Source organism: Nematolebias whitei, chromosome 3 (assembly GCF_014905685.2).
Source record: "Nematolebias whitei isolate Nwh7 chromosome 3, NemWhi1, whole genome shotgun sequence".
Taxonomy (NCBI): domain Eukaryota; kingdom Metazoa; phylum Chordata; class Actinopteri; order Cyprinodontiformes; family Rivulidae; genus Nematolebias; species Nematolebias whitei.
In genome coordinates this window covers 23,289,123-23,315,141 of record NC_056500.1, presented here as the reverse complement: position 1 = coordinate 23,315,141, position 26,019 = coordinate 23,289,123, and the positions used below count along the sequence as shown (strand labels likewise).

The window sequence follows — 26,019 nt, the reverse complement described above, 5'->3', positions numbered from 1 at the left end:
TTTGAACCAGGGACCTGCTCGCTGAGAGGCAGCAGCTCTACCAGTTGCGCCACCGTGCTGCCAACCTGGAACAGTTTATTGAACTGCAAATAAATTGGCCACGGAAAACAAGTAAATGTGTCCAGGCATTGAAATTCTGAAATTCCTCTCTTGAGTATTTCTTTCTCAGTGGGAGTTTTTGAAGCTGAAATTACCACGTTCATTTATTTATTTATGGCTGTCCCATTTCTTACAGGAAGAGAAGGTGGCAGTGGCCAAAGCCAAGGATTTCTTGGAAAGCAACACATACTCTGCCAATGATCCCTACACCATGGCTCTTTCTGCATACGCCCTGTCTCTGCTTCGCAGCCCTTTCGCCCCATTGGCTTTGCGCCGCCTCAACCACATGGCCATCACTCAAGGTACTAAAACCTCCCATGTCACTTAAATAGCACTAGATGAAGGACTGCAATTAAGAAATATCCGTAAAAGGTGTAAAACAAGGTGTTTAACTTATTAGATCAAACTTTCTAGTGACAGAATTAGGCAATACCAAGTTTGACATTATAACTGGATGAGACCATAAAATTGTAACCAAAACATTAGGAACATCTCTCATAACTTCAAAATCAACACTTGTCCAGGATCTAGCGTCTTCACACATCAGGTGTGAAGTGAATCAGTTGAAAAGGCGAGGTTTTACAAAAACTCAACATAAAACCCAGACTGCCTACTGATCTGAGCCTAGCTTCGTTTAACAACAAATACAATCACTAAGAGTTGTAAAAGGAGCTGCAGTTGTCATTTAGCAAAAGTGGAGCCCACCATTTGTTTTTCTCCTCCTGTTTTTTGTTGTTGTTGGTTTCCTTTGGCATTTTCCTTCACTTCTATTTGTCTAAATCTTTCTGCTAGTTTGATAAACTAAAATCTAAAATCTGCTTATTTGTAAAAAGCTATTTGAACAACCAAGCAGGACAAAAGTAAAAGCATTACTTTTTTCTCCTGCTGCTTGTCTTCATCTCACCACGTTTGTGTCTGCAGATGGACTCACCCACTGGAGTCTGACTGGCAGCACGGTGACCGATGAGGACACGTTCTTGGGCTTCAGCGACGGCCTCTCACAGTCAGGTATCTGTTTATTAGGAGTCTGAGGAGCTGAAATGATACAACTTTACATCCACTGTATTAAACTATTACTGATTTTTGTTTAATAAAACTTAGAATATGAAGTATATTCTTTAAAACAAGTTGTTCTTTGCTCTCAGTGGTGTCAGCAGAGGTGGAGATGACAGCTTACAGTCTCCTGACCTACGCTGTGCTGGGAGATGTTGCTTCTGCGCTTCCTGTGGTCAAATGGCTCTCCCAGCAAAGGAACGCTTTAGGTGGTTTCTCTTCCACACAGGTAGGCCTGTCATGATAAACAATAAATCAATTAATCGCATGATAAATGAAAATTATCAACCTCATTTTCATTTATCGGCTTTATCGTTTCTTCATGTCTCTCTCTTTCTACTGAAGACACTGGATGATAAAAGGCTCAACTCCGGTGCTCTTCACTGACCCCTCCCTTTCTCTTTAAAATCTGTTTTAACTGTCCAAAATCACGTTTTTGAATCATTAAAAGCAGGTAAGCTGAGAAGCTAAGCTACGAACTAAGCTAACAGGCCGACCTCGGGAGAAAACCTCTGTCTTGTTGAAGCTCCAAAATTCACGGTTGAAACCTGTGCCTTTGTGTATAAAGTTGTTTTTCTCGGCAAAAAAAAGCTGAGAACTTGTTTACTGATTTTTTTTTTATTTATTAAAAGCTTTGTGTGACAAATGCTATGCTAAAGAGCTCAAACTACACAGAGCGTCTGCCATTTTGAGAACCAAAATAATAATAAGGAGAGAGACAGCCCATGTCATGTCAAGAGGCCTCCCTCCCATTTCTCTTAAAGAGACACGCTGCTCGCTCCCTCACTATCCATCCTTCGGTTCAAACAGTCTTATACTGCCATACGTGATCAAAAAAAAGTACTACACTCAAAACAAATGAACCAACATTTCTTCTTAAATTTAACAATAATTACTAATTATTGTTCAATTTTAAACAATATTATTGTTTATCACAATAATTTCTAAGACAATTAATTGCCCAGCAAAATTTGTTATCGTGACACGCCTACACACAGGTATTCTTCTGTATTTTTTTCAACTGGGAAAGTTTTTACATTTCATCTTGTAATAAAATACAGCATTTAAATAATGCTATGAATATGCAACATCTTTTCAAGTGGGCTGAAATTCTAGCTGACATGCTTTAAACTCTCTTGTCAGGACACGTGCGTGGCTCTGCATGCACTTTCAGAGTATGCCATCCTGTCGTATGTAGGGGGGGTAAACCTCACCATCTCTCTGGCCTCCACCAACCTCGACTTCCAGGAGACTTTTGAACTAAACAGGGACAACAAGAAACTTCTTCAGAGTGCCAAGGTAAGTGTGGATTAGAACAAATCATCCTCTGTTTGATTGTTTATTTATCGATTGCGAGGCTTGCCAGTCGTCCTGGCCTGCAGATGATTAGGGATAACCAATTTGATTTGCTGAAGCTTTTAAGTTGACAGCACTTAACATAATTTATTTATTAGTTTCACTTATTACCAGCATTTCAGATGGGACATTTTACTCAGTTAAACCACTCTTCCTATGTGCAGTGGAGCTTTTTCCAGTTTAAACGGTGACTAATGAGCAGCACTCTGGCATTAAATGGTAATCTCTGCATTTGCTTGTTGAGCAGCCAGAACTTTTTACTTACTGCCAAACCAAACCTAAGCTGGATTTCTCAAAAGCACCTTGTTGACCATTTGATTTAGGAACTGTTGCTTTAATGTTCTGTTTGTCCACACATGAAACAACCTACCGATGCCAGAGTTCTGCTTGGGTCAGGTCAACACCGTTGTGTGGATTTTAATGGCTCCATCAGCCAGCTGGAGAGATTCAGGTGAAAATGAGGATGTTTTTGTGCGTGGCTTATTTTTTTCTGCTATGATTAGTGGTGTCAACTTAAATGGGGGCAATTTAGTGTTGCTGGTTTGTAGCCAGGGAGCCACTTGTAGCAGAGCAGCAGCCTAAAGTATTCATTCACTTGATAAATGACTCTCTCACCTCTCCATACCCCTCTGTGTCTCTGTGTCTCTTTCTGCCTTGCTTCTTTATTAGATACCAAGTGTCCCGACAGGTCTTTTCGTCAGCGCTAAAGGAGAAGGCTGCTGCCTCATGCAGGTATGATACACAATCCACACAAATCTGCCAATAGGGTTGTGTCAAAACTGCTGTGTTATAAAAAAAAAAAATTAGACATTGCATTTTTTGTATAAAAAAAATTAAACACACTCTCAATATTCACAAAATGCAGTGACGCTGAGTGCTGAATGACTTTCCTGAAATTTGCCAAAGAAGTTGAAATTGGTTTGTCAACGTGAAATTACGGAAAATACTAGCTAAATGATAAAACAATCGTGTTGCAAGTTATAAGCCAAAAGTAGCAAAGGCTAGCTAAATGTAACAAAACAAGACCTAAAAGCTAAAAATAACACCTACATTTTTTCTTAAATCAAAAATAATGCAAGACTAATTAAAACTATTGAAAGACTAACTAGAAGCTGAAAGTCAGAAAAGGTTGACTAAAAGCTCAAAGTAACAAAACACTAGTTAATAGCTTTTTTTTCTTCATCTTCTTCATCTTTTGACTGCTCCCTTCCTCTAAGATGCCCTTCCTGACACAACCACAGACCACAGAGCTACCACAACCCACTGTAGCTATGTTTACATGGACATAAGTAGTCCGCTCAAACGGCCGTTCGGAATAAAAGCACGTCATATAAACATCCTGTTTGGGTTGTTTTTTGTTTATTCAGCGTGATCCGAACTAATTTGTGATCAGAACGAAATGGGTGGCTTATACCGATTCATAACCCAAACGGTGCGCATGTAAACACTCGATCTGTTCGTTTTTTTCTGATGGTGAAAAACTGACCTAACTGCGCATGTGTGACTTTGTTATTTCCGACAGGCTAATGCTAATAATATTAGCATGTCGGGGAAGCAAAACTGGTCTGTGAGTGACACAACATTTCTACTAGAAACTTTGAAAGAGCTCAAAATGATCTGTATTACCTGTAGCTCAGTCAGGGAGTGCAGTAACGCAGATGGTGCGCGGTTAAAGGCCTTGCTCGAGGGCCCAAAGTGGGGCAAATGAGGGTGGAGGCAGTTGTGGGTGTATCACCTTTCCCACCCACATTTTTTATGTTGTTGGTCCAGGGGATTGAACCAGCAGGAGAAAAAGATAGCTAAAATGGTGGTAGCTTGCTGTCAGCGAGAAGATTGCAGGGTTGAATCCCAGCTGGGGAACTTTCTGTGCATAGGCTGATTGTGAGGGACCAGACAAAGTGCAGCCCAAAGACCCCAATGATGAGAAAAACAAATGGACTTAATGTTCCCTCGCCTGGACGTGGATCACCGGGGCCCCACTCTGGAGCCAGGCCTGGAGTTGGGGCACACGGGCAAGCGCCTGGTGGCCGGGCTTTTACCCATGGAGCTCGGCTGGGCACAGCCCAAAGAGGAGACGTGGGTCCCCCCTTCCCATGGGCTCACCACCTGTGGGAGGGGCCAAAGGGGTCAGGTGCCATGTGGGATGGGTGGTAGCCGAGGGTGGGGACCCTGGCGGTCTGATCCTCGGCTACAGAAGCTGGCTATTGGGACGAGGAATGTCACCTCACTGGTGGGGAAGGAGCCTGAGCTAGTGTGTGAGGCTGAGAGGTTCCGGCTAGAAATAGTCAGACTCACCTCTACGCATGGCTCTGGCTCTGGAACCAGTTTCCTTGAGAGGGGCTGGACACTCTTCCACTCTGGAGTTGCCTCTGGTGAGAGGCGCTGAGCAGGAGTGGGCATACTTATTGCCCCCCAAATTGGTGCTTGTGTGTTGGGGTTCACCCCGGTGAATGAGAGGGTGGCCTCCCTCTGCCTACATGTGGGGGGATGGATTCTGACTGTCGTTTGTGCTTATGCACCAAACGGCAGTTCAGATTATCCACCGTTTTTGGAATCCTTGGATGGGGTACTGGAAAGTGCACCTCTTGGGGACTCCTTTGTTCTGCTGGGGGACTTCAATGCTCACGTGGGCAATGACAGTGAGACCTGGAGGGGTGTGGTTGGGAGGAACGCCCCCCCGATCTGTACCTGAGTGGTGTTCTGGTGTTGGACTTCTGTGCTAGTCATGGATTGTCAATAACAAACACCATGTTCAAGTATAAGGGTGTCCATATGTGCTCTTTGCACCAGGACACCCTAGGCCGCAGTTCGATGATCGACTTTGTCATCGTCTCATCTGATCTGCGGCCACATGTCTTGGACACTCGGGTGAAGAGAGGGGCGGAGCTGTCCACTGATCACTACCTGGTGGTGAGTTGGCTCCGATGGTGGGGGAGGATGCCGGTCAGACCTGGAAGACCCAAACGTATTGTGAGGGTTTTCTGGGAATGTCTGGCAGAGTCTCCTGTGAGACGGAGTTTTAACTCCCACCTCTGGGACAATTTCGAACATGTTCCGGGGGAGGTGGGGGACATTGAGTCTGAGTGGGCCATGTTCCGTGCCTCTATTGTCGAGGCGGCTTACCGGAGCTGTGGCCACAAGGTTGTCTGCCTGTCGCTGCGGCAACCCTTGAACCCAGTGGTGGACACAGTCAGTGAGGGATGCTGTCAGGCTGAAGAAGGAGTCCTATTGGGCCTTTTTGGCCTGTGGGACCCCGGAAGCAGCTGATGAGTACCGGCAGTCCAAGCGACATGCGGCTCGGGTGGTTGCTGAGGCAAAAACTCTGGCATGGGAGGAGTTCGAAGCGACCATGGAGAATGACTTCCGCACGACTTCGAGGCGATTCTGGTCCACCATCCGGCATCTCACGGGGGGAAAGCGGTACGCCACCAACACTGTTTATAGTGGGAGTGGTGTGCTGCTGACCTCAACTCGGGATGTTGTGGGTCGGTGGGTAGAATACTTTGAAGACTTTGTCAATCCCACTGGCACGTCTTCCACTGAGGAAGTGGAGTCTTGGGACTCTGGGTTGGGCCCTCCAATCTCTGGTGCTGAGGTCACCGAGGTGGTTAAAAAGCTCCTTGGCGGCAGGGCCCCAGGGGTGGATGAGATTCACCCGGAGTTCCTTAAGGCTCTGGATGTTGTAGGGTTGTGTTGGCTTATGCGACTCTGCAATATTGCGCAGACATTGGGGGAAGTTCCCCTGGATTGGCAGACCGGGGTGGTGGTCCCCCTATTCAAAAAGGGGGACCGTAGAGTGTGTTCCAACTACAGGGGAATCACGCTCTTAAGCCTCCCTGGTAATGTCTATTCGGGGGTTCTGGAGAGGAGGGTATGTCGGATAGTTGAACCTCGGATTCAGGAGGAGCAGTGCGGTTTTCATCCTGGCCGTGGAACACTGGACCAGCTCTACACTCTCAGCAGGGTCCTGGAGGGTGCGTGGGAATTTGCCCAACCGGTCTACATGTGCTTTGTGGACATGGAGAAGGCGTTCGACCACGTCCCTCGGGGAACTCTGTGGGGGGTACTCTGTGAGTATGGGGTACTGGGCCATTTTATACGAGTTGTTAGGTCCCTGTATGACCGGTGTCAGAGCCTGGTCTGCATTGCCGGCAGTAAGTCGGGCTTGTTCCCGGTGAGAGTTGGACTCGGCCAAGGTTGCCCTTTGTCACCGATTCTGTTCATAACTTTTATGGACAGAATTTCTAGGTGCAGCCAAGGTGTTGAGGGGATCTGTTTTGGTGGCCTTAGGATTGCATCTCTGCTTTTTGCAGATGATGTGGTCCTATTGGCTTTATCAGATCGTGATCTACAGCTTTCGCTGGAACGATTTGCAGCCGAGTGTGACGCGGCTGGGATGAGGATCAGTTCCTCCAAATCCGAGGCCATGGTCTTGAGCCGGAAAAGGGTAGACTGCCCTCTCCGGGTCAGGGAGGAGGTCCTACCCCAAGTGGAGGAGTTCAAGTATCTTGGGGTCTTGCTCATGAATGAGGGAAAAATGGAACTTGAGATCGATAGGCGGATAGGTGCAGCGTCTACAGTGAAGCAGGTGCTGTACAGGTCTGTCGTGGTGAAGAGAGAGCTGAGTCAAACGGCGAAGCTCTCAATTTACTGATAAATCTACGTTCCTACCCTCATCTATGGTCATGAGCTTTGGGTTGTGACCGAAAGATCGAGATCTCGGATACAAGCGGCCGAAATGAGTTTTTTCCGCAGGGTGTCTGGGCTCTCCCTTAGAGATAGGGTGAGAAGCTCGATCATCCAGGAGGGACTCAGAGTAGAGCCACTGCGTCTCCACATCGAGAGGAGCCAGTTGAGGTGGCTTGGGCATCTGTTTAGGATGCCTCCTGGACGTCTCCCTGGTGAGGTGTTCAGGGCACGTCCCACCGGGAGGAGGCCCAGAGGAAGACCCAGGACACGCTGGAGGGACTATGTTTCTCGGCTGGCCTGGGAACGCCTCGGGATTCCCCCAGAGGAGCTGGACCAAGTGGCTGGGGAGAGGGAAGTCTGGGCCTACATGGATATTCTGAAGGACTCCGGTTTTCTCCCACAGACCAAAAACATGCATGTTAGGCTGATTGGTAACTCTATTGTCCCTAGGTGTGAGTGAGAGTGAATGGTTGTTTGTCTCATTTGTCTCTATGTGTCCCTGTGATGGACTGGAGGTCTGTCCAGGGTGTCCCCCATCTCTCGCACAGAGATGGATGGATGGATGGATGGATGGATGCAAGCAAAAGTAGAATAGTGGCAAAAAACTCAAATGGTCATTAGAAGACAAAAGTTGAACAAGTGTGCTGAAGCAGATTTCAAAGAGAACAATGCGTGTTTTGAATTAAATAGACATTTTCACATTTCTATGGGGATAATACAGTATATGTCAATAAATGTAGATATTTCAAATTCTATTAAAGTTATCACAGCCAAAAGTCATAGCACCCGTTTCCTGCCTAAAATAGCACAAAGCATGCAGAAGTTGTTTGATTGCTAAAAACAAACAGAAAAATACAGACATTTCATAAGCAAACAAAACATTTTATAGTCTGTATCTGATATTCAGTCTTTACCTCTTGTCATTTTTTAAAAATAACATTTGCACATTTTTAGGACAAAACATTTGAAAAAGCAAAATGAGCCTAATGACTCTGTTATGCTAAGTTTTGCAGAGTCTGAAAGCGTCACAGGTTTTTTTCCCACACAAACTTTCCCTCAGCCCACACCTCTGTGACAGCCCTTCAGGCCAGCAACACCTGGGCTCTAATGAAAAACAAGAGCTGCGTGATCCAAAGTCCCGCCTGTGAATGTGTTTGTCCACAGACTTTAAGTAAAAATGCCTCGAGATGATTAGGTTTAATAATTTAAAAAAAAAAGCTTTACTAAATAATATTTGGATGCACATCCAATGTTACACCCTTTATGAGTCAAGATTAACTTTTGTCAACACAATTCAACATGGCTGCCACTGCTATCTCACCCTAAAAACACAAAAATGTCTATAATTCAGTCAGTTTTACAGATATTGAGCTAAAATTATATGTGGTAGTAGCTGGGAGTATTTTACAACACTTCTTCTGAGCATGACATCTTTTGGTACCACATGCACATTATGTACTTTTTAAGGTTTGACCACAGCTCTGGTTTTAAAGCAGCTGGTAATAAGCATTCTTTCAAGGAATACCAGAACCTTGATTTATTTATTTATTTAGAAGGTTTTATGCAGATTAAAATCTTATTTTTATGCCTCTTTCTTCTTTGGGTCTGCAGATCGACATGTCCTATAACGTACCTGACCCGGTAGCGAAGCCAGCTTTTCAGCTCAGGGTTGAGCTGAAAGAGCCTCTTCAGGAGCGACACCCTCATCCCTCTTCTTCCTCCTCATACTCCCCTCGGCTGTCCTCATCCCGCTCCAAAAGCCGAGCAGGCAACCGCTCAGAGATGAACCGGAAACGACGGGCGCCGGTCGACGATGACGACCCGGCAGCACACCAGGACAAGATGAACTTCCACATTTCCTTAGAAGTGTGCGCCAGGTAGACGGCCATGCGCTCGTTGCACAGAGCTGCCTCAAACAAGACAAGTTCTTCCATTCATCACATTGATTCTTTGTCTAGATGGCTTCATTCAGGCTCGTCCAACATGGCTGTCATAGAGGTTCCCATGATTTCTGGTTTCCGAGCAGATGTGGAAAGCCTAGAACGGGTATGTACTCACACTGGCACACAAAGCCTCCATTTCAAGTAACACACTCGCATAAACAACAAACACAAACAGCTTAGCCACATAAACACACACATAGAGTAGAAATTGATTTTACACTGCAGGGGAGCCAATGTAAATATACGCCACAGCTGGAAGCAGTAAATCAGACCTATCCCCACGCCATTCTCAAAAATAATCTAGTAAAGGAAGGAGTATATCAAAAATGCATGAGACATTAGTGGCTTATAATGAGGGAGTAAGAGGAAGGTAGTTTTAATGGGCTGAATCCAGATTGGCACCCCCAGCAAAAGTTTGTTCTTCATTATGAGCTGGTAATAGGGCCCTTAGGTCTTCAGGCTGCTGTTACAATAGCCACCTCTGTAATTACATGGAGAAATGTCAAACTCTCACTCACACATGCTGTGAGTTGGTCACTTGAGGCTGACCTGAGTTGTAGTGGGTAACAAGCTCAGGTTGAACCCCTGCTGGACTCCCTTACGTTTTACTGCTGCCTGCCTTGCATTCCTCAAGTTTACAGTGGCGAGTTTGGCTTCAGCCATCAGGTCTAGCTGCTTTTCATAAATGCTGCAGACATGGCTGATTTGTCCAGTGACCACGGCAGCCGTCCTGCGGCTCGATATAATGAGCCAAACCTATTGGAAACATGAGCAGTGAAAGTTCAGGACAATGTTTATTGCTGTGTAGACCAACAATGCTTTAAGGACAGTGATTAGTTGTGGTGTCTGCACACTGTGTGTGTGTGTGTGTCTGTGTGTGTGTGTCTGTGTGTGTGTGTGTGGATGTGGCGCCACCTCCAAGTGAGTACCTACTAAATACCCCCACTGTCCCCAGGCTGCCACCTTTGACAGAATGAAAATGATCCCTATGGGGGGAAATAAACTTGGGGCTCTGCATGCACATACAGATTCACAGCAAACAGCTTGCTCGTTATTCATTTGTAGATTTATTTGCTCACTTTGGCAAGTTTACTTTTCACTTGTTGCACATTTAGATGCAGATCATTTGGATTATAAAAGATTGCTATAATGGTAATTAAAAAGATGTAGGTACACTTTAGCCACGATTGTTAAAAGACGAAACAGACGATACATCAGCTATGGCACAATAATGTCCAGAATTGTGCATTATATGATGTGGAGAGTTTAGAAATGTTTCTCAAGTTTAAATATTCCACAGGTTTTCTTTACACACAATATGTTCCTTCATTGATCATTATTGATGTCAGGTGGAGCTGTCCGATCCGACATGGTGCTGATAATCAGCCTCCATTATAAAGACATCTATGCACTTTGATTTGCAACAGCTCAATTCATATTGTATATACACATATATATATATATGTATATATATACACACACATACATATTATAGAACTATAACTTTTGTGTTTCCAAATAACTTTTTGAGTCATTGCAACAAAATAATGTGAAGAATCCTAAACATATTTTAAAGAAAAATTCACACTTAAATACACCAAACTCATTCTATTCTAAGAGTATTACTGGTAAAAGTCTGAAATTCTTCATTTCTGCTGTTGTTGAAACATTAAATGACCTGTTTGTTTGTCATCCTCACTTTCTTTTTAAACAGTTTCTCTTGGATCAGAGAGTGGGATTGAAGCGATATGAGCTGAACGGCAGAAAAGTGTTGTTCTACTTTGATGAGGTGAGGTTCCTGGACATTTGTTAAATGAGGGGATTGGTTTGTGGTTAGGATGACTTTTGAGAGTATACAATTACAAATATGTTTGTTTGTATTTTACTTATGTGTCTGTGGTTGTTACACTTTCTTAGATTCCCAGTGAGTGTATGACATGTGTTGCCTTTCAAGCTGTCAGAGAATACATCGTGGGCAAGACTGCGCCTGTTCCAGTTAAGATCTATGACTACTATGAACCAGGTGAGGAGTCTTTAAGGTTAAAGACCAGGAAACAATCCTGAATACTTAGGATGTTTAAGAGAAAAGTTTACATGCTTAAAGTTCTGAACGTCATCATAGTCTTTTGTGTATAAATGTGCTGCTGTGGATCTCTGCTTGCGATGCAGCTTTTGAGGCCACCAGGTTCTACAATGTTAGTGAGAGCAGTCCACTTGCACGGGAGCTGTGTGATGGACCGACATGCAACGAGGTGGAGAGTTCATCAAACCAATGGACAGGTAGGAACACCCATACTTCAGCCCCAATTCCACAAAAACTACAAAGTACAACATGTAAAATGAAATTAAAAGCAGAAAGCAATCCTATACAAATCTCATAAACCCATTTTGTTCACGTTTAAACTGAGTAAACATATCAAACGTGTAAGAAATTAGCTAAGAAATTGTTCCACATTTTGGAAAAACAAGAAGATTCTAAAAAAAAGTTTGAAAGCTCAATCATCCAGGTAGATAAATCACAAGAAAGGGTTAAATCATATCATCTGGACAGTTTCTTTTAGGGAGAAACGTTTCGTCTTTCATCCGAAAGACTTCATCAGTCTGAGGCCTGCCACCAAGATCTGTCTTATAAGTAGCACCTCCTTGGTGTGTTTCAAGCCAGCCTTCTGTGGAATTCACAGAAAGAAAAATCCCTAAAAGAAACAGTTCAGATGACGATATAACCTTTTTTGTGATATATCTACCTGGGTGATTGAGCTTTCAAACCTTTGTCTGATCCACTTCAGCCAGGTATTCCTCGGGCTGTTTCTGTGAGTAGCAAGTCGGCCATCTGGCCTAAAACATTTGATTGTTATACATAATGATCAATTGTTTAGGACGGTTGGTCCCATTTTGCATGTGTAAAGCTAGTTTCTGGGAATTCAACAGACTGCTGACTTGAAACACAAGAAGGAGGTGCTATTTATAAGACAGAGCTGGGTTGACAGGCCTCAGACTGATGAAGTCTTTCGGATGAAAGACAAAATGTTTCACCCAAAAATAAACTGTCCCGATGACATGATTTAACCCTTTCTTGTGAACAATATTCTAATTTTTGGGGGGATTGTACTTCCGTAACATTTGCAGATACCCTAATTGATCTCCTACGTATACTGTATTTGTGTCTGCAGGTTTTGTGCAAGCAAACCAGTGCAACAATGTGTTCGGCTGCTTAGAGGAGGAACGGTTTGAGCGTTGCACGTGCTATAGAGACTGTGGCTACGATGGGGAGCCAGTTTGTGGATCTGATGGGCAGCTCTACCAGAACCAGTGTCAGATGGAGGTGTTTGCCTGCCGAAATGGGACACGTGTAAAGCAGGTTCCCTCCTCCCAGTGTCCACAAAGTAAGAGCTCTCTAATATCCTGTTTGGTTGCAGATAACATTTTTGAGCTTCACATTTTGTTTGAAAAGAAATTATACAGAAAGATGAAGCTAGACCCTTTTTGGTTAATGTCCCGACCGTGACTGAAAAATGTTTGGAGATATCTGCTCAGTCTGAGTCGTGTCTTGTCTTTTGGCTGGTGCTGCATGGGTGTATGTTCTGTTGGATACAGCTGAACTCAGTGCGTAATAATTCATGATGTTTGGGTGGTTGTGTGCACCTGAGACAGCATCTAAGCTCAACTTGAGGGTGCCATGATCTGAGCTGAGAAAAAAGCAGCTTTCCAGAGATGAACTGATTACTTGATGAATTCACTGAGGGTGGGGACTATACATTGCACAGCCCCCTGCACACATACACGCGTATAACCAATCCTCTCACTTTTCGTCGTATTGCAGGGCTCTCTCTCCCTTTCCAAATGACAGAGTGCTTTTGTCCAGCCTCAGAAATTGTTGTCACATTACTTTCCGACGCACAGCCCAACAACAAAAGGAGCCTTCATGTTGTGGAGCAAATTGTGAAAAGGCATAGGCAAAACTTTGGATGCAAAAAATTCTCCATTTGTGCCAATTGTTTCATGCAACCAGTCATCAAAGAGGCTCATGTTTTTTTGTTCGTTACTCCATGACCTTGTTTGTTTGTGTATGCTTGCATGAAACAAATTTACATCACCATTTCTACATACAGTAATCCCTCACTACTTCGCAGTTCGTTTTTTGCGGACTCACTGTATTGCAGTTTTTCAAAATAGGATTGGGCATGACACACAATTGGCAGATTGGATGGATGAGGCGCACGATCAGCATGGAATTTAATTTCAAATAAATTATTTAAAATTATTTAGAACCTGCTGCACCTTTGTGCAGCCCACACTGCAGGATAAGTTTCCCCCTGCAGCTGATTAGCTGTTCTCCATTCAGAACGGAGAAGTGGGCGTGGCCAAGAACACTTGCAGGTGGCTGAAAGCAGCAGAGGCAGAGGTGAAATGCGTGCCTCTGATGGACATCACCATTTGGCCAAATTTAGTCCTGCGCCGCTGTACATCACAATCTCCTCTTGTCAGTGCTCTTGTGTTTACTGTACTTATTTTTTTACTTACAAAATACATTAAAGGAGGAGGAGCAAGTCCATTTAAAACTCTAAAAATCAGGCAAGCATCCATAAAAATCTGATAGCTATCAAAATCCAAAATGTTGTACTATATATATATATATATAGTACAACATTTTATTTTTTTTGAGTATCTTTATTAGATAGAAAGGCACTAAATAAACTCCATTTATCATTTTATAGTTATTGAGATAAATTTTGGTGTGGTAGCTTACTATCATACCCATCTCATACTCTGAAAGCTAAATGATCATATGAGATCTTTCAGAGTCTTGTGAGATTGTACATAATGTTATTTTTAAGGTTTGGCCAAAATAACTATATTTCCTTCATTCATTAATGGAATACTAGACTTTTAATTTTGTGCAAGTCCAATAAATGTGAGTTATCTGACGTGTGTCTCGTGTTTCCAGTGGAGATCACCAAAGACGTGCAGCCAGTCGTGAGCCAGGAAACAGAGCAACCCTCAGTGCCTGTCCACACAGGTAACTCCATTCTCCCCATCCTTCCCTATTCATCAGATGCTCAGTTATTTCTTCAGAGCATGCACATACGGCCTAAATTAAACAAATTCTGCATTTGCTTCTATGTGTTTTTGATGCTATTTAAGTGGTGGTAAGTTGAGACAAAAAGGGGAAATATATTTGAGTTATACTGAGAGGAAAGCTGCCATCACAAGTTCACCATCAGTGTGATAAATGCAATGAGACGTCTGGCACAGCGAGCTGGATCACTGCTGTCTTTAACCAGGCAGCTGGAGGATTTCTAATGGGATGTTTACCTGTGTGTGAAGAAATCCCAACATGCATGCTGTGTGTGTGCACGTTGCCTGTTCTACTTTTTGAACTCTGCCTGTGTGTCTGAGTTGGAGGCAGGTGTGTGTGTTTGATGTGGCGTGACCTGCTCTGACTTGTTCCTCAGTAGCTGCTGCTCACAAAGCAGTTCTCTGAGTCAAAGGTGTCCTTGGTGCATAAGCTAAATACTTCACACTCGTCACAGGAATACTATTCCATCACTCACACACGGTGGTATGCTTGTGGCCTGATAGCACAAGTAAATGTGTCCTGATTAGAGAGCATATGAGTAAAGAAACAATTACAGATCGTTCTGATAGTATTCGGTCTGTAGAAAATCATTTACACAATCAGGTGCTATAGGAAAACCCCAGGGGGATTAGTTAATATCTACTTTTCAAACACTGCCGTTGTAAACCAATATAATGATGAAAGCATGCCCTGTTAGGTGCAGCAGGAGTGTAAGAGGTGAAGCTGGGTTCTGCCAAGGAACTGACAACTTCACTGAGGCCATGAAGGAAGCCGAAGCTTTGGAATTAGCCTCCTTGTGCAGACTTGTTGTCTTGGTGAACTTAGCAGTGATCAGCACACAGCAGAATGCACACAGAGACTCACAAACATAATTTGGGTTAACGTTTTGACATTAAGTCAAATTATGCTGAATCGTTTCTTTCTTAAATTTCTAATTTTGAATGAACAAACTATTGTTAATAGTTTTATTATTATTATTAATTATATATAATGGAAGTTATGAACACAAAAAAATTAAAATGATCACTTGTTAGTCATTATAAAGTGAATTATTAATAAAAGTGATAATACATATATATACAGTACAGTGAGAATTTAGGTAGAGTTTGACCCCTGCTGAGCAAACTGTAGTACTGCTGCTGAAGAAGTTCAAATGTGCAGGGAAGAAAAGTTTTCTTGTTTACTGTGTTTTCCAATGTTTTTTTTTGTTTGTTTTTTTTACTTTAAAATACCAACTTTGTAAGCTTTAAATCCAAAATGTTAACTTTTAGTTTACTTGCTTGTAATTATTTTTCTTCATGCCTTGGTTGGTTGGCACGTCAACATGTTTATCAGTGGAGTTTGATAAACGTATTCAAGTGAATTTGAATTCAAACTTCGCGGTTGGCCTTTTTTTCTGTTAGAATTTATTTGATTAATTTATTCTTTCTAGGTGGTGAAGAACAGGGCTCCATGGCTGAGGTGTCCTACTACTCCTACGAATATGACTCGGATTCTGAGCTTTTCCTTACTGACGGAGACGGAGTGGACATTTTTGATGTGGCAGAAGTCGGGGCAGGTGTAGAGCATAAACTGCACATGCCAGTAGATCCCTATCTACCTGCGATGGACACAAAAACCACCCCTGAGCGATGGTAGTAGCTTGATCATTTGTGTTCATTTATTATTTATTATTATTTGTGTTAATGGGAGTTAGTAGGAGAGACCATATCTCTCCAGTTTTAGCTACCCTCCATTGGCTCCCTGTCAAATTCAGAATAGATTCAAAATCTTACTTCTAACGTACAAAGCTCTCAACAACCTAGCTCCATCTTATATTACAGATCTTAATGTTCCATATTTTCCTAATAGAGCACTTTGCTCTCAGACTGCAGGCTTACTTGTGGTTCCTAGAGTTTCCAAAAGCAGAATGGGAGGAAGATCTTTCAGTTACCAGGCTCCTCTCTTGTGGAACCAACTTCCAGTTTCTGTCCATAGGGCTGACACATTGTCCAATTTTAAGACTGGGCTTAAGACTTTCCTTTTGGATAAATCCTATAGTTAGGGTTGGCTTGTTATGCTGCCATAGGCTTAGACTACTGGAGGACGAATTGACCTCATTTCCTTAAACCTTAATAGTTTTCATTTGATACTATTTCTAAACATGTGATTCTCGACCTGCCATTGTGTATCTGTTCCTCTTTCCTGTTCCTCTCAAACCCAGCCGGTCGAAGCAGATGGCCGCTTGTCCTGAGCCTGGTTCTGCTGGAGGTTTCTTCCTCATGAGGGAGATTTTCCTTTCCACTGTTGCCTTCATGCTTGCTCAAGATGAGAACCTACCATGAAGTTAAACTCAAAACCTCCTCAGATTAATAACGTTATTAACTTACTTTATATATGTATACCGTATATGAATGTTTCTGTTCAGTGCCCTGAGACGACCTCTGTTGTGACTTGGCACTTTAAAATAAACTGAATTGAAATTGTTATTGTGGAACTGCTGGATCTTTAACTTTGCCTAGGCCTTTTGGACTGTAACGGATGTGAAACTTGGTGATGGTTTTACAACTAAAATGTGTCTGTTTTCTTGTCGTCCACAGAACTGGTCCAAGTGAAGCCATACTGACCTCCAAATTGTACCATATTTGTGAATATGCTTTTAAATGCAAATAAGTCAGACTGTCGGACGGGTCTGGAGGCTGAAAGTAAATGCTTTATTTAGATGAATGGATTCAGAGTGGATGTCTTTATTGTGTACATCTGTTTTTGTGTGTGACTGGATGAGAATGAGTATTATTATTAAGATTATTAATCCTCCAGACTTTTCTTCTCGTAGACTTCAATAAGCACCATAGCATTCTTGGTATTCATTTATCTTCCCTCAAAGAAATAATCAAGGTTTTGTTTGTAATTACACCTGATGTTAAGCAAATGTGTTGTTATATTTTCTATCTGTGGTATTTATTTGTAGCTAGAAGTCATATTATTTTATTTTTTATACATTTTTAAGTCATTACCCATTGAAACAGCTGATTTCATCCCCTTGTGAGCGATCCAAGACTTTTTTTTTCTGTCACAGGGAAGCTTTAACTCTATACCTGCAATCGTTGATTAAATAATGTGCTGGCATTGGAATAATTACTGGAAAGTTTCCTGTTTAAGACTAGTCCACCTGCATTCTCCATCTGTCTCTAAAACTACTTGACCAACATCATTTTTCAACACCCCCCCCCCCCCCCCCATCGTTGACTATTTGTACAGATCATAAGCTATTTTGTTTTATGTGTGTTTAATGTTGATTCTTAAATTGATCAAATTAGCAGCAATGTCTTAAAATGACTTAAATGCACCAAATTTGTTTTAAATGTAACTCTTGATTTATATCAAAGATTGTGATTTTTAAAATTGAAATAAAATGATAATAAACTATCTAGGTTTTCGTTTTCTTTTTGATCCACCAACTTTTAAAGCAAACAAAACTTCTGCGTGCATATTTTTTTTACGTGTCATTCCACCTTTAATGCTTTTTCTCTGAAAGAATTGCAATGTAGCTCAGTTTTGTGTGTTACCTGTTGAAAACAGTGCACTCGGTGCAAATGCAGTACTGTATTTTTGCATTTCCCAGAAACAAAAGGGTTGCAGTGAAATGTCCTCGTTTGATAAACTTCTCTCTGACCCCTGACGTGCTTCTGTCTTAGACATGAAAAGTGTGCGAGCGTGTTTATTCATATGCATCTTCGACCCTGGATATTCTTGCTGCCAGCAACAGATTTGGTCACCAAAGTAACAGTTAAAGGACAGTTGGAGCACGTTAAAAATTAATGTTTAGGCACCGCTCTGTTAACTCCACAACGGGCTAACTTGTAGCTACCGCTGGGCAGTCTATGGGACTGGAAGTTCAAGATGAGTGTACTGTACAACCCAAATTCAGAAAGTGTTGAGATGTTGTATAAAATGAAAATACAAGCAGAATGAAATGATTTGCAACTTTTATAAGCCCATATTTTATTCACAATGAAACATAGTAAACATCAAAGGCTCTAAAAAAAAACTGTACGAAACAAAGGTAATTGGCTCCCTGTCAAATTCAGAATAGATTCAAAATCTTACTTCTAACCTACAAAGCCCTCAACAACCTAGCTCCATCTTATATTAGAGGTCTTAATTTTTTTTTCCCAACAGAGCACTTTGCTCTCAGACTGCAGGCTTACTTGCGGTTCTTAGAGTTTCCAAAAGCAGAATGGGAGCAAGATCTTTGTTATCAGGCTCCTCTCTTGTAGAACCAACTTCCAGTTTCTGTCCGTGAGGCTGATACATTGTCCAGTTTTAAGACTGGACTTAAGACTTTCCTTTTTGATAAATCCTAAAGTTAGGGTCGGCTTGTTATGCTGCTATAGACTTAGACTACTGGAGGACAAATTGATCTCATTTCTTAAAATGAATTGTTGAAATTGAATAGTTTTCATTTGATACTATTTCTATTTTAACATGATTCTTGACCTGCCATTGTGTATCTGTTCCTCTCAAACCCAGCCCATCGAAGCAGATGTCCGTTTGCCCTGAGCCTGGTTCTGCTAAAGGTTTCTTCTTCATGAGAGTTTTTCCTTTCCACTGTTGCCTTCATGCTTGCTCAAAATGAGTCTGTGATGAAGTTAAACTCAAAGCAGTCTGCTCCTCAGATAAATAACTTTGTTAACTTAATTTTTATATATATATGAATGTTTCTGTTCAGTGTCCTGAGATGACTTCTGTTGTGACTTGACGCTATATAAATAAACTGAACTGAATCGAATTGAGTTGTAGTTTTATGTCAGCAACACTTCTCTAAAAAGTTGGGGAAGGGGCAACAAAAACCTGTAAAAATAACTGGAGGAGCATTTTGCAACACATTATAAGTTAAATGGCAACAGATCAACACAATAAGCACATTTTTAAGTTGTTGAATCTTTAATAAAAGATGGGCAGATGTTCAGCAGTCTACAAAAACTGTTTAAATAGTGGAACAAACTATACTTAATCAACACGGTTTCCAAAGGTAAAAAAAAAAAAAAAAATAGAAAGACCTTTGCTCCAAGTGAAACAGTAAGCCAGCATTGCAGGGGACCTGGGCGCAACAAGGTACTCACGGCAAGTTTCCGTGGCAACTGCATGCATGGCTGAGGAACGATATTGCATGTCCACACCGTGATGAGCAGAAAAAGTGAAGAGAACAGGGGGAGAGGAGGGGGGAGGGTGGGAGATCCTGGTGTCATGGTTTGCAGGGGGGAGCTAGCGTTACAAGTAAGTGAATCAGAGTGATGACATTGCCTCTGCGCTGGGTGCACCTACACATTCATCCCTATGGCAGACAGGCCATTCACCTGCCTGAGCCACAGCAGGGGGGGGGGGGGGTTGGACAAAGGGGCAAAAAGCAGGTGGATTAAACTCTAGCCGAGAAAGAGTCTGACATGTTGACAGTTTGAAGCACGTGTCAGGTTTCCCGATTCTTTCAGAGGAAACTTGGGATTGATGTGTCAGGGTTTTGGGTTTGCAGATGATGCTGGGATCCAGAGGAAGCAGTGACACCTGAAGGAAGAGCACTGTGCTCCTCTGTTGCTCACTTGACTATTTACATGCAATGCTGCTTCACATTAGGCTGAAATGAGGACATGGCTTTTGGTGATGGGTTAAAGCTTATTTTAAGGTGTATCTTCATTGTTTTACATTGGCAACTATTATCTACAATCCTGGCACTGACAACAGAACAATGAATATCTCTTCAGTAGCTCTAGTAGTGTTGGATTCCTGAAGTATCCATCCCATTTATCAAATGGAGAAAAAATACCCAGCAATTGCAGGGAAAGAAAGAGGTAAGCACTCTATATTGATGAAATATTACATGAAGCTGCTTTATTAATTTTCCCAGTGTTTGAGCATGAGCATTATAAGTGTTTTGGTCTTTAAAAAGACAGCCTGGAGCAACAGTTTCACAGTGTGCAGACCTGCCAGGACTTGTTTTGTTTGTAAATGCACCCTCCTGCTCTACTTGTACATATTCCACTGAAGACTTGCATGCTGATGTTATACCTTTTTAAAAAATTCTTATTATTACGGTAACTTATTTTTGTTCAATGTTCATTCTGAAACACACCCTGACTTTTACCAGACAGGAGTGCCATGTTGATCGGCTGAGAATTGCAAAACTTTTCGAAAAGTTATATCAGGACATAAACTGTAAACACGATCATCAGTAGCATATCTGTTAACATTTAATCTTGATTTCTTCTTGGTAACAAAATGTATATTTACATTCAAGCAACCCTGAGTTGACTGATAATGTGCGTTTGGTTGTTTTTGACACATTTTTATGTGCATCATAAAGTGTAAGTAGGCTGTACCATTAAAGTAGTAATGAGTACACCTTTCATACATTTCCACTTGTCTCCAGGCCCAGGACCTGGACGCTATGGACTTCCTCCCACCCTTGGATTCATTGGCCACGACTTTACCAAACAAACCAGCCCTGCGTACTCTCTCCATGGCAGAATGAGTAATAATAGTGAGCCTGCTTCTTTCTCTTGTCCATGTCTGGGATTTGAACTAGTTTTATTTGAATCATTGTATTATTAATTATCCTGTTCACGTTTATCAGACATTTCTCAACCATGCAACCTTGTCAGTGGCTTTCAGAATCATTTGATTTTTTCAAAGTGCCTTTGTCCAACACTTTCATGATGTAATATAAAATCAGAAACGCTAGGGGGCGACAGCACATCATGATTTTGCAGGTTTTTCCATTTGACTGCAACAAATGGTCAGAGAAGATACCACACCCAGTTGGTCATACATGTTTTTCTTGATTGCAGTGTATTCTACCGACTCCAGTCCAGGCCCTCGATACCATGTTGATCCAAAAATCACTCACTTTGGAAGAGATTGCGCCCCTGCATACTCAATTCTGGGGAGGATGAAAGAACATAGTAGGGTTTTCCTCTTCAATTTATATTTTAAAATACATGTTACTATGTTAACAACTACCTTCATAAGTATAAAAACAACTGTAGTTTTAAGAAGTGTCACTTTACTGACTCCACTGCACCAATGATACTTTACTGTTCTCTGGTCACCAGAACAGCTCCTCCACACGCCTGGACCTGGTGCGTACAGCCCCGAGAGAGCACCCCCATGCAACCTGCAGCGCAGACCCCCAGCTTACACCATGGGCTCTCGTACACAGTACCGCAGCGCAGACCCTGTCCCTGCTCCCAACAAGTACAACCTGCCTCCACTTCTGGGCCCTCATGTCCCAAACAAGCCAGCCAGTGCCAGTTACACCATGTCAGGTAGCTTCAGCAGAGGGGGACCGTCTGTGGATTTAGCAAAGACACCTGGGCCCTGCCGTTACAACAGTACAAACCCAAACGTTTATCTTTCCCGACAGCCTGCATTTTCCATGTTAGGTCGCCACGATTTACCGAAGAACGGCACAGAAAACCCCGGTCCAGGAACCTACAATCCTGAGAAAGTCAAAGTTCACAAGTCCCAAGCACCAGCTTACTCCATGGGCATCAGACACTCGGAGTTTGTCACCCCACTAGTGGTGTCTTCTGACTGAACATCAAACATTTCTGATGCAGTAATCCAGGCAGATGAATCTATAACCAGGTTGAGTCAGGTCCTCTGGATGGATTCTTCTTTGTTGAAATGCTTCACCTTTTATCCAATAGTCTTCTTCAGTCTGAGGAGCTGCAACAAACAGTACCTTCATAGTGGAGCAACCAGTCTGCTGGTGATGATGTTGCTCTTCTGTGCTGGGCCAGTGGCTGCTTAATCATGTATGTGTACATCCTTGATAGAGGAAGGTTGGTGTGAGAGGAGTAAAGGAAGTCATCTTTGTGAAGAGAACTTGTCTATCATTAAACAGTGGCGGGGGCCTCTGTGTTTAACTGTCCCTCTCTTACAATGCTGTTATTGCAAGTATCACTCAGCCCTCTGTGAATAGCAAGTGGCTATCAGGGCACTGATGATCGATCATTAGGCTGATGGTCCTCCTTTTACATGTGAACAACTAGTTCTGGATATTATATATATATATATATTATATTCTGGATGTCACCAGCAAACTGGTTGATCCACTGAGAAGGTGCTGTTCTTTGTTGCAGCGCCTCAAACTGAAGAAGTCTTTTGGATAAAAAAAACAACAACAACATTTCAACAAAAGAAAAAGAAATCCGACCAGAGGACTCAACCTTGTTAGAGTCCAGAAAATTGTTATTTTTAACAAAAGTGAGACGTATAATAAAAAACTATTTTATTTTGTTCTTTGAGTAAAACACTACATTTTGAATCAACAATAGCTCACTGACAAATACGTAACATCTGTTAATAATATTTGAACAGAACACTAACACAAGTTCAAATGTTCAAACAGAAAATATGACAACTCTTTACACAGATGAATCAATTGTGACAACATGGAACAGTTTACAACATGGAAAGGCATTTTAAACACATTTGTTTACCGACAAGTAAACTTCATATTGTAGTTTATATCAGGTTTATATTCACAGTAAAAAACGAAAAAAAAAAGTTTTTTTCTCATTACTCTGTACAAAAATTTGAGATTTTGCAAGAGCACCACACTAAACAAGAACAGCATTATTTCAACAATACATGACAACATATGTAAAAATGTATAGTCCAACGACAACACAACCAAGCAAAGGAAATACATATTTTAAAGATGGTTCCCATTCATTTCTTCGAGAGAGGCCTTCTGAAAAGTAGTATGTGTGGCTCTGTGTAAAAAAAAAACATGCATGCGTCAGTATAATGAATGTAATACTGTGCTGTGGTTCAACTTTACATTGTCAAAACCTGAAGAAGACAAAAAGCTATTACAGCATTATTATAAACATTTTTATCTCACCACCAGACCGGCTGGTGATTCAAGCTCTTATGTTTTATTTTGACACTTTGCAACAATGTACGGTTTGACCAAAAAAAATGTAGTCATTTTAAAATGCATGTTAAAGCTGAGCAGAAGCAAAACATTTCAAAGATGGTGAAAATCATGTTTTTAGTATTATTTCCTCCCAAAGCTCAAGCTAATATTTATTTCCTTTAATACTGATAACATATGCAGAGATTTCCAATTTCAAAACTCCAAACATTTTCAGTCCAAAATTTACAAGATTTTTTTTTTCCTGTTGATTGTTTGTAATCTAAATACTGTACAAATATTTTCATGTTATATAGAGCATATGTGTCAAACTCAAGGCCCAGGGGCCAAATGTGGCCCTCGTTGACATCTTATATGGCCCCCCAAGATGATATTTGAAATGTAAAATACTTTTATCACGTTTATTTTTTCAATAATCTTGGATTATGATGTCAAAAAATGCAACGGAGAACATCAAATGAGACCAATCAACCTTTTGTTGAGGAATCTGCAACAAAGAAAAGATGTTGGTATCTAACTTGAGCTCATGTAGATTCTGAAATTGGCCCTTACTTTGAGAAAGGATTTTATTTTTGTAAGTGAATTTGACACCCCTGTTGTAGAGTAAAAGCTTTTTAAAAGATATTGTGGAGAATGACACTTCTGGAGGAAAACAAGCGTGATTTTGTATCTGTATTTGATTTTGTATTGAGTTTGTGTTCCTTATCAAAGGATTTGCATCTTCATTATTTAAAAAAAAAAAAAGGTTCATTATGTTAAAACTAAGCTACAAATCTAAATACAATGGAAAAAACAATGTATGCAATAATATGCTTTAATATAGCACATATTGAAACTTAGCTTTGTTCACAAAGTGTTTTATATTGTAAACTTGAACGAAATCCATGTCAATCTTTTATATATAATAAATATAAAAAAAAACATGTTTTTTTTTTTTGCTTTATCTCCATATTTATTCATATGATTGTAGATTCATGGATTCATGGTTTAAGCAACTGGCATTTCTTTGGATGTATATGAGTTTGACGGCAGAAAGCTTTGGGTGATGGTGGGAACTCACCTGGTTTGTGGATCATGTAGTGAATCCAGCCCTGGCTCTGTTGGACCCCCAGTCCTCTCCACTCCTCTTCTGTCATTAGGTGGGTGGAGGGCACCAGTTTAGTCAGCTGCTTCGGAAGCACGACATGCCTGTAGGGAGGTTAGTTATTAAACATGAACAGTAAAGTACAACTATACTGACCATAATAAGTCAAACCTCTACTCAAAGCATTAGCATGCTAACCGTTAGCGCTAGAAACGTTAACGTCATCCTAACTGTCATAGTACTCGGTTGACCGCCACTATTTTGTTACTCTGATGTAAATAAAATTACCTGCTTATCTTAAAGTTATAATGAGCCACGTTATTTTTATAGCTAGAAAATAACGAGTAATAATTTTGCCGTTAGAGGAAATAAACCAAAACAATACAACATGACCAGTTAAAACGTAGACTGCATTAGTACCTGTACTCGAACTCTTCATCGTTGTACTTGTCAGAGTAGGAAATGAGTTTTTCTGACATGCTGATCCAGTGATATTCCTGTTTTCGGTGAAATTAGCTTGGTTTATTTACTGCGCGGCGCAACGAGCGGCTGTCATCCACTGTTGATTTCAAAAGGCAACGGTTACCCGCTTTCCCCTGATTGGTCAGAACAGTAGCACGTGGAAAGAATAAGATCGTCTAATTATAAGAAAATGAGGTACTCGCATGTAAAATCCGAAAACCATCCAGCAGCGCACACCGTTGTTACATTTACGTCGTGTTTAAAAAAAGAAAAGATTTTCTCATTTGTGTAAGAAAAAAAAAACATCATTAAACATTATTAACATTATCCATATCTCTGTCAGCGACAGTAGTAGAATAAAATCACGTAATGTCCCCTTGGGGACTCCGTAGTTTAGGACAAAACTTGAGAGACTAGAAGTCTGAAAAAAGTCACATGTCATATTTTTATCAAAAAAATGTTATTAGTCTACCTGAAGACAGGAAAAAAAATTCAACAGGTTTTTCTTGAAATAGTTGAGTCAGCAGTGCAGTTTTAATTGTCTGCTATCAGTACAATATGGTTTACTGCATTTATATAAAATTCAACTATTGTATTCTGTAAATAATCACGGTTTTATGTGATTATATATAGACATTTATTTTGAAAAATAAAACATTAAGTCTATTTTACCTTTGGTGTGATTGCAGATACTTGAGGGGGGGAAAGGACATAAAAAGGACATACTGGGATATTCAGAAATGCTGAATCTGTCAACACCCATCGATTACATCTGGTTTATCAGTAACTTTAGAACATGGTAGAAAAAAACCAAGAAGTGATTGGCTGTGTGGAGGAAGGTGGGGAGGGTTTGTAGCAAGTCTATACTGGTGATTTGTTTTTATGCATGATAGCTATTTTCTAGTCTCTTGACCTCTGAAAATACATTTTGCAGCACAACGGCCTTGCTCTTTCACCCTCATTTTCCACAGAAAAAGCAACAAACAGGTAATATTTTGACATTTGAACATATCCTAAGTATTTGCTAAAATGTCAGTAGAATTCATGTGATTTAAACTAATTTAGATGAGTGTATTTCTGAGTTGATTCTTCTGCAGTTTTTTGTTGTTTACAGAAATTACAGTCCCCCATTATGCCACTTTGTGAATACAGTGGCAATAGACATAATAACCCAAATCTGTAGTTTTATTGTTTATAATGAAATAATGATAAGCAAACCCTGCAAATAGGGCAATCAGTTTGAAATGAACAGACATAAGCAAGAAAGTGTGTGTGTATATATATATGTGTATATATATATATATATATATATATATATATATATATATATATATAT

The 26,019-nt window shown here is 41.1% G+C and overlaps 3 protein-coding genes across 3 annotated transcripts; 2 read left to right on the top strand and 1 right to left on the bottom strand.

The window, feature by feature from the left end:
* Window positions 1–235: 235 nt before the first annotated feature.
* cpamd8 (C3 and PZP like alpha-2-macroglobulin domain containing 8) lies at window positions 236–17,173 on the top strand (the record flags this gene model as incomplete). The annotated part of the gene is given in 14 exon segments (XM_037674687.1): window positions 236–401; window positions 1,021–1,107; window positions 1,245–1,381; window positions 2,296–2,451; window positions 3,178–3,240; window positions 8,809–9,074; window positions 9,156–9,243; window positions 10,855–10,929; window positions 11,058–11,163; window positions 11,310–11,420; window positions 12,311–12,523; window positions 14,086–14,157; window positions 15,650–15,851; window positions 16,797–17,173. Coding segments are annotated over 14 exon segments (1,743 nt in total), but the record flags the coding sequence as incomplete, so codon positions are not given.
* A 2,829-nt stretch (window positions 17,174–20,002) lies between these two features.
* odf3l2b (outer dense fiber of sperm tails 3-like 2b) lies at window positions 20,003–21,790 on the top strand. Its single transcript, XM_037674686.1, has 4 exons — window positions 20,003–20,045; window positions 20,624–20,734; window positions 21,042–21,155; window positions 21,306–21,790. Exons 1-4 carry the CDS (start codon window positions 20,006–20,008, stop codon window positions 21,788–21,790), a joined length of 750 nt encoding a protein of 249 aa, XP_037530614.1. The 5' UTR covers window positions 20,003–20,005.
* Window positions 21,791–22,920: 1,130 nt separating this feature from the next.
* Window positions 22,921–24,792, bottom strand: cks2 (CDC28 protein kinase regulatory subunit 2). Its single transcript, XM_037674685.1, has 3 exons — window positions 24,642–24,792; window positions 24,198–24,325; window positions 22,921–22,973 (listed from the first exon to the last, which is right to left on the bottom strand). Exons 1-3 carry the CDS (start codon window positions 24,698–24,700, stop codon window positions 22,930–22,932), a joined length of 231 nt encoding a protein of 76 aa, XP_037530613.1. The 5' UTR covers window positions 24,701–24,792; the 3' UTR covers window positions 22,921–22,929.
* Between the last annotated feature and the right edge of the window lie 1,227 nt (window positions 24,793–26,019).

Bases quoted from the DNA above. Each gene is read 5' to 3' on its own strand.
- odf3l2b (XM_037674686.1), top strand. From the start codon at position 20,006: ATGGAGAAAAAATACCCAGCAATTGCAGGGAAAGAAAGAG. The intron at 20,046-20,623 runs GTAAGCACTCTA...ACTTGTCTCCAG, and splicing joins AATTGCAGGGAAAGAAAGAG to GCCCAGGACCTGGACGCTAT. The intron at 21,156-21,305 runs GTAGGGTTTTCC...TCTGGTCACCAG, and splicing joins GGGGAGGATGAAAGAACATA to AACAGCTCCTCCACACGCCT.
- cks2 (XM_037674685.1), bottom strand. From the start codon at position 24,700: ATGTCAGAAAAACTCATTTCCTACTCTGACAAGTACAACGATGAAGAG. The intron at 24,326-24,641 runs GTACTAATGCAG...ACCTCCCTACAG, and splicing joins GATGAAGAGTTCGAGTACAG to GCATGTCGTGCTTCCGAAGC. The intron at 22,974-24,197 runs GTGAGTTCCCAC...TTTTTTACACAG, and splicing joins CTACATGATCCACAAACCAG to AGCCACACATACTACTTTTC.